At 40.7% G+C, this 15898-nt stretch overlaps 1 protein-coding gene across 1 annotated transcript in view; it reads right to left on the bottom strand.

Annotated features, from left to right (window-relative positions):
* gpc3 (glypican 3) overlaps positions 1 to 6132 on the bottom strand; it is a gene marked incomplete at its 5' end in the record, with an annotated part of 154228 nt that extends 148096 nt beyond the window's left edge. Inside the window, one exon of the mRNA XM_080773341.1 lies at positions 5970 to 6132. Within this exon, the coding sequence (XP_080629467.1) occupies positions 5970 to 6132 (163 nt within the window). The remainder of the gene's footprint in view (positions 1 to 5969) is intronic.
* Between the last annotated feature and the right edge of the window lie 9766 nt (positions 6133 to 15898).

Below are 15898 nucleotides of genomic sequence, written 5' to 3' on the forward strand. Positions count from 1 at the left end.
CTTGAGAGAGACCAGATCCAGGCAGGAGGAGGGAACTTGTGAACTCAATACTGCCGCAATCTGGCGGAGTCAGGTTAGCGATGGTGTGGTTTTGGCCGAACTCTCCTTCAAAACAGAGCTCTCTTGGGTTCAATCCTTTTAGCATTGTATTTGTATTAAACTGTACTTTCGGTGCTTTTTTGCAAACTGTTAAAGGACCACTTCACGACTTTTCAACTTATCTTCATATAATTGGTCCTGACTCCTCACTGATGATAAAATACCACCATTTTGTCTCATAGGAGGGCTGTGGGCAGTTTTAAACAAGATTAAAAAATATATATATATTATTATCGTGAGAACGATGGCTTCCATTATCGCTTCGCAACATTTCGGGACTAGAAAGCCTGCAGTTTCTATTAGCTTGGATTCCACACCAATGATGTCACTGGTGGACGGGTTTCTGAACTGCCCACAGCCCTCCTATGAGACACAGAACAGGGTAGGAAAAGAAATTGGGATTTTGTATAGAAAGAGGAAAGATAATCTGAACTCTCAGTATTAGTAGGAGTCTTGTAATTGTTTAATGAAGTTAGGATCCACAGCATCAGTCAAACCAGAGGCCTTCGTCAGTGTGGGAATTTAGCACACACCTGAGCCCTCTCAGACTGTCTACCCGAGTTGAGCGAGCCTTTCCCATGAAGTGAGTTGGGCATTTTAACATGAACATTGGGGAAGACAAATTATATGAAGGTAGGTTGAAAAGTGGTGAAGTGGTCCTTAAATAATAGTATTCAGTAAATAATCATAAAGGAGCATTGATTGATTGAATCATTCATTATTTCATGAAGTATATACTGTAGTAGGGTGAGTTGACATTGTACTGATTACATAGTGAATTTGGAGTTAATAATAATAAGAGGTAATGCTGTTATTTTTGTGCAAAACTTACATAAGTGTGTAGAGAAAAAACAGCTTTCATGAAGCCCACAAGTTGAAAATATTAAATACGATCTCCCAGGTTTATATGATTATTTCCCTCACCGCCTGAAGTTTCTGTCCTTTTGGTTGTGAGTCATCATCGCATCCATAGAAATACTTCAGAGACTAGCCACAGTCATATTTATTATTGGCTTCAATGTATCTGCTGCCATAATCCAGCTTCATCAACAACCAGCAATATAAATAGCAAATGAAAAACACCAGAGAACATACACATGACATTTTAACAGCAAAAAATGAATAACTATGAATATTTAACAGCTTATTAAATATTCTTTGTTGACCAGTTTCCCAGAGCTCTATACTAACTAGGAGGACCACTCCTGTTTTTGCGCTACATTAAATATCTTTGTAAAATAGCGACACATTGTGATCTTATAGGCTACGTCTGTATTTTTGTTATGATGTTCAATCCAGGATAGGGACACTAGGGTTCAACTTCATTGTCACATCACAGGTTTACATGTGTAAAAAGGTACAAGCCATTACAATCATTTGTAGTTTTCAGGAACAGAAAGACAAATGGGGATAGAAAGAAAAGAACTCTACTCCTGATACGAGTAAAATATATAAAAAGGTGCTGCATATGGTTAACAAGGATAAGGCCAGGCTTGCATAAGAGTAATGTTGTTGATCCATTATTATAAGTCCAAATCTTTTTTTGCATGAGGCTCATTAATATACAGAGAAGCTACTTTGACATCGGCATACGTTGCTAGGACGCCTAATTATTATAATAATTAAGACATATGAAGCCTGCAGAACATGCATTCATTATTCATCGCACAGAGGTGTTCTATACTGTAAATCAGTGGTTCCCATGGAGTCCGGGGACCCCCAAGGGTCCTTGAGGGAGTTCCAGGGGGTCCCGAGCTAAATGATAGTTATAGGAACCAAATGGACCCTTATGGGTCTGTAACTCTTAGAGTTGTACAAATGGAACCAAATTCCATTTGTACACTCTCAGAGTTAAAGTAACTTTGATTTTACAATATACGTACATTGGGGTCCCAGAGATAGAAATGCCATTCAATGGGGCTCCATAGACTAATGCATGTTAAACTGAGGGTCCTTGAAATTAAACGGGTTGAGAATCACTGCTAGAGCTGCACAAATCTTCTCTTATGGGGGTCCTTGGCATATCTTTCCAAATGAGGGTCCTCTGGCTAATGAGTGTCAATTTGGGGGTCCTTGACGTGCAAATGTTTGGGAACCACTGATGTGGAATACAGATTTCTCTTCAGGTAATTGAAAGACTGGAAGGTTTAATTGGTGGCTCTATGGCCAATTATCTCCCTAATGCCAGCCATTGTTTGCCTTTTGCTGACTGCTAGTCAACAAATAGTGTAAATGGTACATCAGACAGACAGATCTATCACATATACATGGTTACATAAAGAGTACAAAGGAAACAATAAAACAAGATGTCACCAGAGAATAATATCCAGATGTAATGTTGATTTTACATGACGTGGGGCAGGTCAAATTTCTAAATCATTCTCTGTCTGATGATGAGGAGAATGGAATCTGCTCACAGAACATTTAGAATTATTTCTGCATGCTTTCAAATCCAGTGGGAGTGAATGAAGCTCATATAAAAACATGAATCTCTGCACCTGTGCACCATTTCCCCTCACTGGCACTACATTCAAAATAGAACATTCACAGTCGTAAGTGAAATTTTAACCATGAGAGTGTAACAAATGTAACTAAATGGACCCTTAAACAAATTGACACTTGAGTCGCTACACATAGTAAACTGGACCCGAGTTCACTTGGACCGTTTTTATTCATCTATTCTACAACAAATCTCTTTGATCTCTATCTCTGAGCTTGTAGATCTGCTATTTTTGCTAATGGTCTACTCAGAATTTGAATTCTGGGGTTCAAGTGGTTAAGAGTCAATTTGGTTACATTTGTACACTCTTAGAGTGTACATTAAAGGGGTGATAATTATCACGTTGTATGTATTAGTCTGGCATGAACCTGTATTATTTTATTTTTATTTAATTTTTTCAGATTTGTCTGGTTTTCTGGCTAGTTCCACCCGGCATCAGCCAGGTGAGGCTAGGCATATCCAAGCCTAGCTCTCCAGGCCATCACAGGAGCAGGAAAATGGTAACGGAGGTAAGAAGCATGGGCATAATTTAGGGTTCCAGAGGATTGCTAATTGCCACCCCCTAGCTTTCACATTTAACCTCTAACATTCAGGTCATATTTCCTCCACCTCTGAATATTTTTTGCAGATTGATCTAATTTTAGATGGACATTTGTTTTATTTCTGCAACCATACAATCATGAATCACTTTAAAACTGGCCTCCCTATTTTGGACATATACCTTTTTTAAATATACTTTCCCCCCCCACCTTTTTGGAATATAATTAATAGCAGAACTATGTGCGACGAGTTGTGAGCTTGTAGATCTGCTAATTTATGCTATATTTTAAATAGGGTCACTCATTGTTATAGTTATTTAATGAAATTATGCATCTGTAAGAATAGTACTATAGGCATTGGAGTCTGCCTGTCAGGGCCTGATGAAGATGCAGCACACATCAAAACAGTTGTTCATTTTTGTGCACTTTGCACCATAAAGGCATCAAACCAGTCCGAGTTGCTCACTGCATTGCCAAGAGAAAATACAGTTTCTGTATTGGGACACCAGTTTTACCCAATTAGGAGAGAGAATGCATTCATCAATTTCAATTTGATGGTGTACTTCCAATGCCATTGTTGTCTGCTCAATATTATTTTGTTTCGTCTTTGTCCAATTCACTTCTGTATCTTGTAGGCCTACGAGTTCTCTCTACTGTCCTGATTGGATAAAATTGGTACCACCTGTGTTTTGTTTAGGCTACTAAAGAGGTGGAGGGACCCCCTGTTACTGAACAGACACTAGGATAATAATATAGATGTAACTTCTTAACAAAAACACATTTTCTTTTAATGAAGAAATATCAACCACCTTTAACACCTATAGGATTGTTCAGAGTATAAGATACATTTGACTGTATGCTAGTGATAAAGCAACAGGCTCCATCAACAATCATTACAAACTGCTGTATTCTGCAGAGCATAGGCAGAATAGGTTTTACATTTCCACGTTGTAGATCATTTGATTTGTGTTCAAATGTTATTCAAATAACTGCATATTTGAGAAGACAGTTTTCAGGGCAATCCAAACTGTAGCCTACTGTTACTGTAGATAAACCATTATCTCTCGCTGATAACAAACTATCCTTACACCTGGGAAAAACTGAATCCATTCTCTTCGGATCAAATAGTAATCTCAAAAAGGCAGATGGCTTCTTGGTTAGAGTTGGTGATGATATTATCACACGGAAGGATCAAATTACCTACCTAGGTTCCATCCTGGAGGCCAATCTTTCCGGTGATAAGATGGCCACCAACGTAATCAAAAAAGTCAATCAAAGAACAAGATTCCTCTACAGGATCTCCTCACTGGTCGACAAAAACACCTTGAAGACCTTAACAGGAGCCCTTGTACAAGGTTTCTTTGACTATGCATCCACCTCCTGGTACCACAGCACCTCAAAGGCCCTTAAAACAAGGCTCCAGACCTCCCAAAACAAACTGGTCAGGCTCCTACTTGGCCTCACCCCCCGAACCCACCTCACCCCTGCCCACTTTGACAGGCTGGGATGGCTTAGGGTCGACGACAGAGTACAGCATCTTGCAATGGGTCTGGTCCACAAGATTAGATACACCACCAAGATACCCATGTACCTGTCTAAATACTTCCTTAATGTAAACGAAGTCCACACCCACAACACCAGAGGGAGTGCAACAAACCATGTACAACCCAGATTCGGCACAAACAAGGGACTAAATTCTTTTCGCTCCTATGCGACCAAAATGTGGAACGCCCTACCAACAGTCATTAAGACATGTGAATCCCTTGGCTCCTTCAAAACTGCTCTCAAAGGGCACCTACGGATGGCTGCAATTCGAAACTGGCCTCTGTAAAAGCTGAATTTGTATCTGGATTGTACTATGTTTTTGTATGGACGTGATGTTGGGTGCCTGCACATATGCACACATGGCATCAACGCATGGTGTTGTGTGCAGGCGCCCTACACTCTGTCTTTGTACTATGGATTGTACTATGTTTTTGTATGGACGTGGTGTTGGGTGCCTGCACATATACACACATGGCATCAACGCATGGTGTTGTGTGCAGGCGCCCTACACTCTGTCTTTTGTTTTCTTTTCTTTTATCCCCCTGTTCCCCTCACTGTATATATACTTTTTTTCCCTTTTCGCTTCCTATATGATGAATTCCTGTTCTGTTCTTTAACTACATAGAAGTGTCTATTTGTTTGTCTCTAAATGTTTTGATGAATTGAACAATGTGGACCCTGTTGTAAACAAGTGTAAGGCTTAATTGGGTCGTCCACTCACAGTTAACAGTCTTTGTATTGAGTTTGTGCTTGAAATGTACTGTAATTCTGCAAACTGTTAATAAAGATTTCAATCAATCAATCAATCTCATCAATAGTCCGTGTTGTTGCTATAAACGCTGCTCTGTTCTAATTAAGCTTTATGGTTTGAGTGCTGTTTTTGGGAGAGCCTGAGTGTAACACTAAAGAATGTAGGAACAAACAGATGATCCAATTAACAATTAATTGGGGGATCCATTCCCACCACATCATCATATAAAACCAACAAACAAAACACCACAACAACTCAACAGCTGACATCTGGTTTCAAAAGTAATGACAGAAGTTAACAAGCATGAAGCCAACACTACCCTTTCTTCTTAATGGGCTAGCTAGCCTACGAATGAACTGAGACACAACGTGCAGTCAACAATAACCAAATTGTGTTTTCCATAGACTATTTGAAAATGATGTGACTTGATGTGGATTGCATTGTTTAGCCTTGAAATAATAGTTGAACTCTTTTGGGCCAAAATGCTAGATCTGCTGTATGGTTCAAGTCAAGTGGTTAGGCTGTCTTTCTTTACCTGGGACGGGGATTTCGGGGACCCATTTGGACCCTGGGTGTACAGCCTGGAACGCAGCCCGCACCTCGTGGCAGTTTGGCACGGATACCTGTCCTCCGGGCAGCCCGAACAGCTGGACGAAGACGCACAGCAAGAGCGCATCGTGCACGGATAGACTAACCATGGCATATGACCCCAAAACACCGAGTAAAAGAGACGAAATCAAACTTCCCCCGCGTCAAAAAGTTAAAAAAGAGGGGTCCTCCTGTGATTGCGTGTAGAAGGCGATACTGCAGGTGCTGTCTCCGCTCCTCTGATTAACATCATTGTTGTGCGTTTGTCTGCTTCGGATGGACGGTGAGTGGAATAGTGCTCAAGTCCACCCAGAGAGCTGTTTGAATCAATGTTGTGGATTGCGTGCAACTTCACAAATAGCCCTGGCTCAGGCTGGCTCTCAGCTGGCCGCTCAGAATGAACGAGACTCGTCGATCCTGCGCTGCGCGTTCTCCAAAGCGCGCGCCACACAACGTGGAGTCGAGCTATGCGCATTCACATTCACAGGCAGCCTGTAATCATTTACCTCAACTGAATCATTGCCCCTCTGTGATCACACTCAAAGCCAAGGGATAAATTACTGTCGCCTGTGCTTTCCCACAACTTTTTATATAAATGGTAGGCTACTACGTAGCAATTAGGCTATTCTACAGTAGCTGGGTGAAGAAACTGTTCATATTGAATTGATGGACATGCTGGCGCTGATGTCAGTGCTGTGTATGAACAGCAGGTGCTTTTATTATCAACATAGTCAGAGAGGGGCATGGGAGGAAGAAAGCACAAACTAAAAGGGCAACATCTCATAATGGTGGCCTGGTCTAGTCTCTGACTCGAACTGTACAAACTTACTTTGACGCTTCACGGAGAACATAAAAGGACACTTTCATCTCAAACAATTGAGGATCTTAGAACAGTAGCGTCAGCATGCTCCGTTAATTCCACAATCATCTCACCTGCTAGACGTTTCATTTCTTGCGCTAGTCACCAAAAAGTGAACATGCTACCATCTAGTGGTCACTATGTATATTGTCATGTCAGTGTCATCTTTTCACCACTTTTCAACCTATGTTCATATAATTGGTCCTCAATAATGTTCATTGTCCATGATAAAAAAAAAAGCAACATGTTCTCCTACTCTGTGTCCCAGAGGAGGACTGTGGGCAGTTCATAAACCGGTCTTCCAGTAACATAACATAATCATCATCAAGCTAATAGAATCGGCAGGCTTTCTATTCCTGAAAAGTTACCATGCTATAATGGAAGCCATCGCTCTCGCAATAGAAATCGAAATATATATTTTTTAAATTTTGTTTAAAAAAAAATCACACTTGTGTGACGCGAAATGATAATAGGCGCTCTTATCATCATACCATCATCATTTGATCACCCAATCAAATCATCATATTCCATGGTACAAACACAAGACAAAGCTGTACATTAGTGAGGACCATTTATATGAAGATTATAGTTGAAAGATGGTGCCCTTGTAGGACATGAAAATAGGCTACTAAATTAGATTTTAAACTTTTATTACATTTTCACTGAAAGGGTTACATACAGATGAGATTTAAAATTGAATATGCAAAAGGTGGAGTTGACCACATCTGGCGGATTACAGATGGATACTGTGCAATTTTTCTTTGTCGTTTTTTGTCCAGTATTAAAATTGCGAAGTCATCCACCCGAAAACAGCAAGACAGAAAGTCAACATGACTTCATGTTTAGTGAATCTGACAAACAGCAGTCTCATGTCAAACGTCGCCCGGCCACAGCATCTTTGGATAGCATCATTCATTTAAAAAACACTTTCAGTAAATGTCTTCTTTGGTTGAACGCTGAGTCACAGAGAGCTTTGCATGGATTTGCACAGCACAAGAGTACAGAAGCTGAAAGCAAACCATCAAAACTCCCCGTAAAACCCATCTTTACTTACACCTCCCCATGAGTAAACCCACCTGAACTGTAAACTTCTTATTTATTTTAATGTATTTTCTTAAAAAAATAAAAACATGTTTAATGTCGACAGCATTGCCATCGAGTATAAAGCCATTGCAGTTGTAAAACGGAGGGTAAAACCTTAATGTTCTTTTTGGGACATACTGTATATGAAAAACCAGGACCACAACTGAGGTAAAGGCCGACAGTACTTGAAGTGCACAAACTGCAGTAGATCTACAAGTTACTATCTGCACTGTGAGCACTTTGTTACTGCCAGGTCTACGGTACAACATATTAACACAGGACAGGACATGTTTATGCGAATCAATCAACATAAAACTGGAGTATGTATGAGCCTTTACACTAGACTCGAGCATCCTTCTACCCTAATGGAAAGGGCCGTTTATCCGCCCGCCTTCTTCTACCAAACCACTCAGTTAGCACACATCTCTCCATGCACAAAAAAAATCCAGAATGCCACCCGAATCCAAAAACTGTCATATTTACTGTACAAATATATATATATTTTGATGCAAATTACATCACAAAATCCCCATTCACCGACCCCTCCCCTTTTCACCACACACACAGCTACAGTACTGTACAATATGGTAAGGTACAGTACGCTACAGTACGGCACAGTACAGTAGGTTACAGTATTCTACAGTACAGCACAGCACAGCATTGTACAGTACGGTACAGTATTGTACAGTACAGCACAGTATAGTACAGTATGGTCCAGTACCCATACAGTACGGTACAGTACAGTATGATACAGTACAATAGAGTACAGTATGCTACAGTACAGTATGCTACATTATGGTACCGTTCCATACAGTAACGTACAGTACAGTACGGCACAGTAGCCTACAGTATGCTAAAGTTCAGTCCGGTACAGTACGAGTATGGTACAATACGGTACAGTATGGTATGGTACAGTACTGAACAGTATGGTACAGTACCGCACCCAACTAGTCTGACTGAACAAGTGGGCACCCAGACAACTGGCCATCTGGATGAGTTGCCCACTCATCCAGGTGGCCAGTTGTCCAGGTGCCCAACTGGCCACCTGGATGAGTGTGCACCCAGACAACTGGCCACCTGGATGAGTGGGCACCCAGACAACTGGCCACCTGGATGAGTTGCCCACTCATCCAGGTGGCCAGTTGTCCAGGTGCCCAACTGGCCACCTGGATGAGTGGGCACCCAGACAACTGGCCACCTGGATGAGTGTGCACCCAGACAACTGGCCACCTGGTTGAGTGGGCACCCAGACAACTGGCCACCTGGATGAGTGTGCACCCAGACAACTGGCCACCTGGTTGAGTGGGCACCCAGACAACTGGCCACCTGGATGAGTGGGCACCCAGACAACTGGCCACCTGGTTGAGTGGGCACCCAGACAACTGGCCACCTGGTTGAGTGGGCACCCAGACAACTGGCCACCTGGTTGAGTGGGCACCCAGACAACTGGCCACCTGGATGAGTGGGCACCCAGACAACTGGCCACCTGGATGAGTGGGCACCCAGACAACTGGCCACCTGGTTGAGTGTGCACCCAGACAACTGGCCACCTGGATGAGTGGGCACCCAGACAACTGGCCACCTGGATGAGTGGGCACCCAGACAACTGGCCACCTGGTTGAGTGGGCACCCAGACAACTGGCCACCTGGATGAGTGGGCACCCAGACAACTGGCCACCCGGATGAGTGGGCACCCAGACAACTGGCCACCTGGATGAGTGGGCACCCAGACAACTGGCCACCTGGATGAGTGGGCACCCAGACAACTGGCCACCTGGTTGAGTGGGCACCCAGACAACTGGCCACCTGGATGAGTGGGCACCCAGACAACTGGCCACCTGGTTGAGTGGGCACCCAGACAACTGGCCACCTGGATGAGTGGGCACCCAGACAACTGGCCACCTGGATGAGTGGGCACCCAGACAACTGGCCACCCGGATGGCGTGGCACGACGCTAGAGTTCGACCGGCCGAGTTATGGAAGTTGGTATCAAACACAGACTTGTCTCGAGGCCAGTAAGAATGACAGAAACACCATCAGACCCTGTTTCTGTTTCCTCTCTTCGTGTCACACCTGCATATGAGACCATTTGCAAAACAGTTCAATATCTGTTACTCTTCTACACCTGCACGTCATGTACACATCTGAAACTATTTTGTCCTATTCGTTCTGTATCTGTATTCATTTATTCTTCCCTTCCTGATAACTTATTATGGTGCTTGTACAAAAACAATACTTTCACCCACTTCTTTACACCAGTAAACCTGTGACGTGTGACAATAAAGCCAATTCTGAAGTACATTTTAGTCCTCCAGCCAAAAGGAGCAACCAGGGCAGTTGATATCAGAGTATTTGACTAACTACACTAGATGCACCTTAGCTGGAGAACCAATGCGGTCAGAGGAGACGTGATGGGGCAGATGTCACCCTCCTCCACCCTGCCTGGACCTCCTGAAAGAAAACACAATCGATTAACATGAATATTTAACGGGATCCTTTACCCCAGATTGATTTGACATTGCTGGACGTCTGTTATGTTAAACAAGCTAAGGGGAAACAATCACAAAAACCTATCATGGGCGTAATTTGCAAATATTTTGTAAATACACTAGTATAAATATAGCAAACAAACACTTTGTGAATGTAAACGGCATGGGCTATGTGTGTGCGGGGATTAAGAACAAGGTCCTGCCAACTACAATTCGTTTTTTAAGAGTAGTTGTTACTTATTATTTTTAGTTTTAGACCTAAATGTTTTCAGTTTGAAGTTTACACAATATTCTGTTATGGTTGAAAACGTCACCCTGCAGTTTAATGCACAGTTTAATGCTGAAGACCAATATTTTCTTGTAGGCTAAAGTGGGATAGTCAGTGACTTTCTGGGTTAAAATCACATTATTTTTTATTTTGCATAGTGAAATAATTGCAATTTCAACTCAAGTTGACCCTCATTTGTACCCCCCCATCTAAACGGGCGAAAACAGGTTGATAACTTGTCTTGACCAAATGTGTTTACTGAACAGGAGACACAATGGAAAACATTAATTTCTAATAATAACCAACATAATGGACGTCAATAAAGTTTGACCCAATTTATTTTTAAAGCCTGGAGTTTCTTTTATGTTTGAAGACGCACCCATTCTTCCTGGTGAAAGTGGCGCCAACGTCTCGTAATGGACCCCATCAATAAAACAATGATCCAATTTAAATCCACATCCGTTTTTAATCACGTCATTCACAATTGGACTACATATCCACCATCACCTTGGCAATTCCGTTTACACATATACAAATAAAATGTAACCAAGATAAACCAAATTCACCTCGAGGCTCGAGCTTAAAGGCTGTTTAAATTTAACACCAATTTATTTTTGTTTTTTAAAGAGGATATGCCTACTATTTTCAATTAAGATATGCACAATATTGTAGCCATCTTGTTGGGCACTGCCTACTTATTTCATTTTGAAACCACGTGAAACACGTTTAACTTAACGGGAAATGTTAACTGAAAATACGTTTTTATCCAATTACTAGGCAAATCCCATTAAATAGAAAGAAATATAGAAATGGAAAGAAACTCGCAATTTTCTTTAGGATTTCAATGAAACAATTTGGAGCGAATCCATGTCTACAAGAGTGTTGGTGATCACAATTGTTGTGGAATATCACAGGTTAAATTAAAGGCTACACATGACCCGTTTGCCTTGGAGTTAAGGTGGACCATTTGAAATGAATCAACAACATAGGCTACAACATCACTATAATGTTACGTACCTTAACGCTACTGTGTTGAATCCTGTTCAGTCTCGTGGACAGCGTTTTTTTCCCCTGCCAACAAAAAGTTTGGTGATGCATGAAATGGTGTGAGCATCTTTTCTGGTTGTTTTTCTCTTTGTGGGGGTGGGGATTGGCACAGTCCTGAGCGTAAAAACGCTGCAGTCTTGTAGCTCTTTTAATCTTCTAAGTTCTTCACACAAACATTCCAGAGGTTTTTTTTTTTGACACAAGGTCGTGTTGATGTGCTGTTTTCGGTCGCAGCAGCCCTGGACTGGAGGTCTCTCTCGAAAAAACAAATCTCCGAAACAAAATGTTTAAAAAACGCCTGGGACATTTTCTTGTCTCTTTCCATTGAACATTGCGTGGCCACTGAGAGCCAGAAGGCTTGTGACCTGTAACCCTTGTAAACCCTATCTCCCATTCTACCCCCACACCAACTCAACCACCCCCCAAGACCCCAAAGACCACCACCCCGACAAAACACAATGTAGGTATCCCACGTGATATGAGGGCAATCTTTCATTTATATATTTATTTTTATTTGGCTTTTTTAGTATTGTTGTGGTTTATTTGATCATTGAGACTAAACATTGCGCGTGGTGTCTCGTCTCGATCCAATGTTGCCTTATTTGCCTTCTTTCCCCGGTTGAACTTTAACCTACTTTCCCAGAATGCATTCTCGCTGATCGGCTACGAGGCTTGTGATTGGTGGGATCAAAAGTAAAGACACTGCAGCGGATCATTTGACATAATTTTCTTTCAGTACTGCGTTCTATGGCTGATTCATTGACTGTGTTAGTAGAAATACATCAGATTGTTTTTGATTTGTTACTTATTTAAAAGTAGCAATAGGCCCACCACCACAATTAGTATAGGCAGAAAGAAAAAAAAAGGTACTCTGTCAGCCAGGGTTGACATTACTTGATAGGATGGAATACATGGAATATTATTAGGAATGCTGCAGCTTGCTGCCTAATTGAATATGAAGGACCCCAGTGGAAACAAGCCATAGGAAGGATTGTCCCAACACACAACAGGATGAAAATAATGTCTACTATATATTGGGAGAATAAATTTACTTTATATTAAAAATCAACATGATCAATCATCAAATGTTCTATAATCGATTAAATCAATTTCATCTGATTAACTACTCTGGAGTCCGGGGACTTGTTATTTGGAGGTAGTACAACCTTTTAAACATGTTGCACAAAAGCAAAACCTAAACTTGCATATGTTTGGGCAATGGGCATTGTATTGTCAAAAATAGTTATATTTTTGGTGTGTGTGTGTGTGTGTGTGTGTGGGGGGGTCTCAGCTTGCGTCACATGTAAGGGGGGCTCCAAGGGAAAAAGGTTGGGAGCCAGTGACTTAGAAAGCTATAAGAATCACACCACAAACCAACACGTTCAATCTTTAAAGCGATATTTCACTTTCCCCCAAAAATTGGGTCAGTTTACATCTACTCAGGCTTTTGTGGGCAACTCTAGTCTGGGGAGACTAGAGTTCTCAACAGGCCTGAAAATGAAGGTGTTGCAATTGAAGGTGTTGCGATATTCCATCCCAATTGGCTAAAATTGCCTTTCAAAGTTTGCAGGATTGGTCAGTTTTGAACAAAATGCCTCAAATCATCAACAGCAGTGTGCAATTTATGTGAAGTTTTGCATATCAGCCTCATGGTGGCACTATAACAGGCCGATTTGCATTTTTACCTAGAACTGCACAGATCTGTGTGAAACATTCATAATTTGCATATAGCACATGTGTCCTAACAGAACCAGAGGCCCGTCTAATTAGCATACATCTGACATTTATATCAAATATCTAATTACAGAATCAAGCAACTTAAAAACTGTCTGGGGTGTTAACAAAAGCCTGAGTAGATGATGAAATGACCCAAATTGTTTTAGAAAGTAAAATATCCCTTAAAGACTAGCGCTAGTGATTCAAATATTAACATCATATAGGCTACTGTGTGTCGGCATTAGGCTACAATCAAACATTGTTATAAAACATCACATTGTGGCCTTTAGGATTAATCCTTTTCTTCTTCTACACCAAATATCTGGCAAAATAGCCGATCTACAAGACGTTTAGGAATTCGGCATTGGAACTGTTGGTTCATCTCCATCCAAAAGGAAAGTATGTCTCCATATATCATGGAATGGATTCGGATTCCAGTCTCTGGGAGATACATCTTGCATAACAAGCTTAATTACATCAATAACTTTGTGTACAGTTTGTACAGATGGCTTGATGAAAGAGATGAACTGGAGCCATAATCACTTCTATGCCAAATACGTATGAGAACTCAACAGATGATTTTCTTTTAATAAAGAAAATATATTTATAGTTCAGTTGGCCTATAAATCAGCACCAAGCTCTGTTCCATATCAGTTTAAATAAGCATCAAGCGCAGAAGATCAAGTTTAAATGACATGTCACGTGATCACTGTTATATAAAGGGGAGGTCGTCCAAAGGCATCCTGTGGCACTGAGTGAGTTTAAAAGCATGTATTTTGAAATAATGACATGACTAAACCTTTACATGAAATATATGATCAAGTCAGACTACATTCATAAAGCAGAAGGGCAATATGTATGGTGCAGTATGTTAACACAATTTATTACAGCTTGGTTGAATGCTTGATTCCGATTGGTCAATCACTGAATTCAGCGGTGTTATTTCTAAATAATGACCGATATGCTCTACAACAGACCGCTGTCTAATCAAAGGCTCTGAGCACCTGCTGCACTGCTTGAATTTTATACTGTATCCATCACAGCCATATAAACAAACACACAATGTATTTTACGACTAAATATTGCTCTCAAATTTGAAGCGAGAAATAGACGGTGCAGTAACCGAAAATGTATTAAATTATTTTTTTGCAGTATGTTGGAGGGGGTCTAACTTCACTCTGCCCTGCCCCTCCCTTGACTGATCTATGTAGATCTGAAAGGATTAACCACAAAAACAATTCTTCCCATAACATTTTATTTCATGTATGCTTTCACACGTTTACCTTTTTAAAATAATGCTTTGTACACTTATAATTCTCTCCCACAGTAAATAAGGAAATGTGGGGTATTCAGGTTATTATTATGGAGGAAAAAAAGAAAGCAAGGGTGAATATTTAAAGCACAACATTTAAAGTTCAAACAGAAATTCCTCTCAACCACCAACTTTTAAGTCTTGATCTCAACATTAAAGTACTTCACCACCAAAATTACTATTTTGTTATCTTGTTACATTGCCGAATGAAGAATCGGACAATTAAGACATGTTTGATTAATTGAAGAAAATGCCGATCCCGGCTTAACAGCAGCAAAGTTTATAACTTTGAACACTAGGATTACACAGTGAGTTGTTTGAGTCATTTATATATCGTTTTGCTGCCATTAAGCTTGGTCCCCTTTTTTCTAAAATTCATAAAATATTCTTGGAGAAAAAAAAGAAAATCCATGAATGCAAAGCTTCATGGGGTGAGTAATTGATAGGAAACAAGTCATTTTGGGGGTGAAGTACTTGTTTAATTAATCTGAAGTTGCCACTGTATTATCTATTGTATCTCGTCACAGGAGGTAGGGTTATACATAAAATGTCAGCTCAGTTAAACTAAAGTGTCCCCCCCCCCCCCCTCCCCCTCCAGGGAATTAAGCATGATATTGTTGTAGAGCCAGACCGTTATATATCTGCATTATTATTGTTTAGTTGATGTGTTTTTAACCACTTTCAAGCTGGCATCCATCACTATCCTGTAAATATTTTCTACGTTTTCAATTTTTTTTTAAGGAAATAGCACATCTACAAGCTAGATCAGCCATTTTACAAAATGTTTGAACGGGGATTCATGTTTAATTAAAATTAATGTATTTTATATTTAAAAGTTCTGAAATATAAACTTAACAAATCGAAGTTTTGCTAAATGAATAGAACATTTCATGCACTTCTAGAAACAATATCACTCATAACATCAGTAATCGGTGGTAGGTCTCTAGGACTCTGATGTGGCATCGGTCTGGCTCTACTTCCATCGTACGGTGGTGTTGAATGTCTATTTCCAACACGCGACACCGTTGTACGATGTATATAAATTAAGCATTAAAAATGGACTAAATCAAAGAAATATATATTAAAAAAATAATAATCTCAC

The sequence above is a fragment of the Protomyctophum bolini genome (genome assembly GCF_963924005.1).
Source record: "Protomyctophum bolini genome assembly, chromosome: 10".
NCBI lineage: Eukaryota > Metazoa > Chordata > Actinopteri > Myctophiformes > Myctophidae > Protomyctophum > Protomyctophum bolini.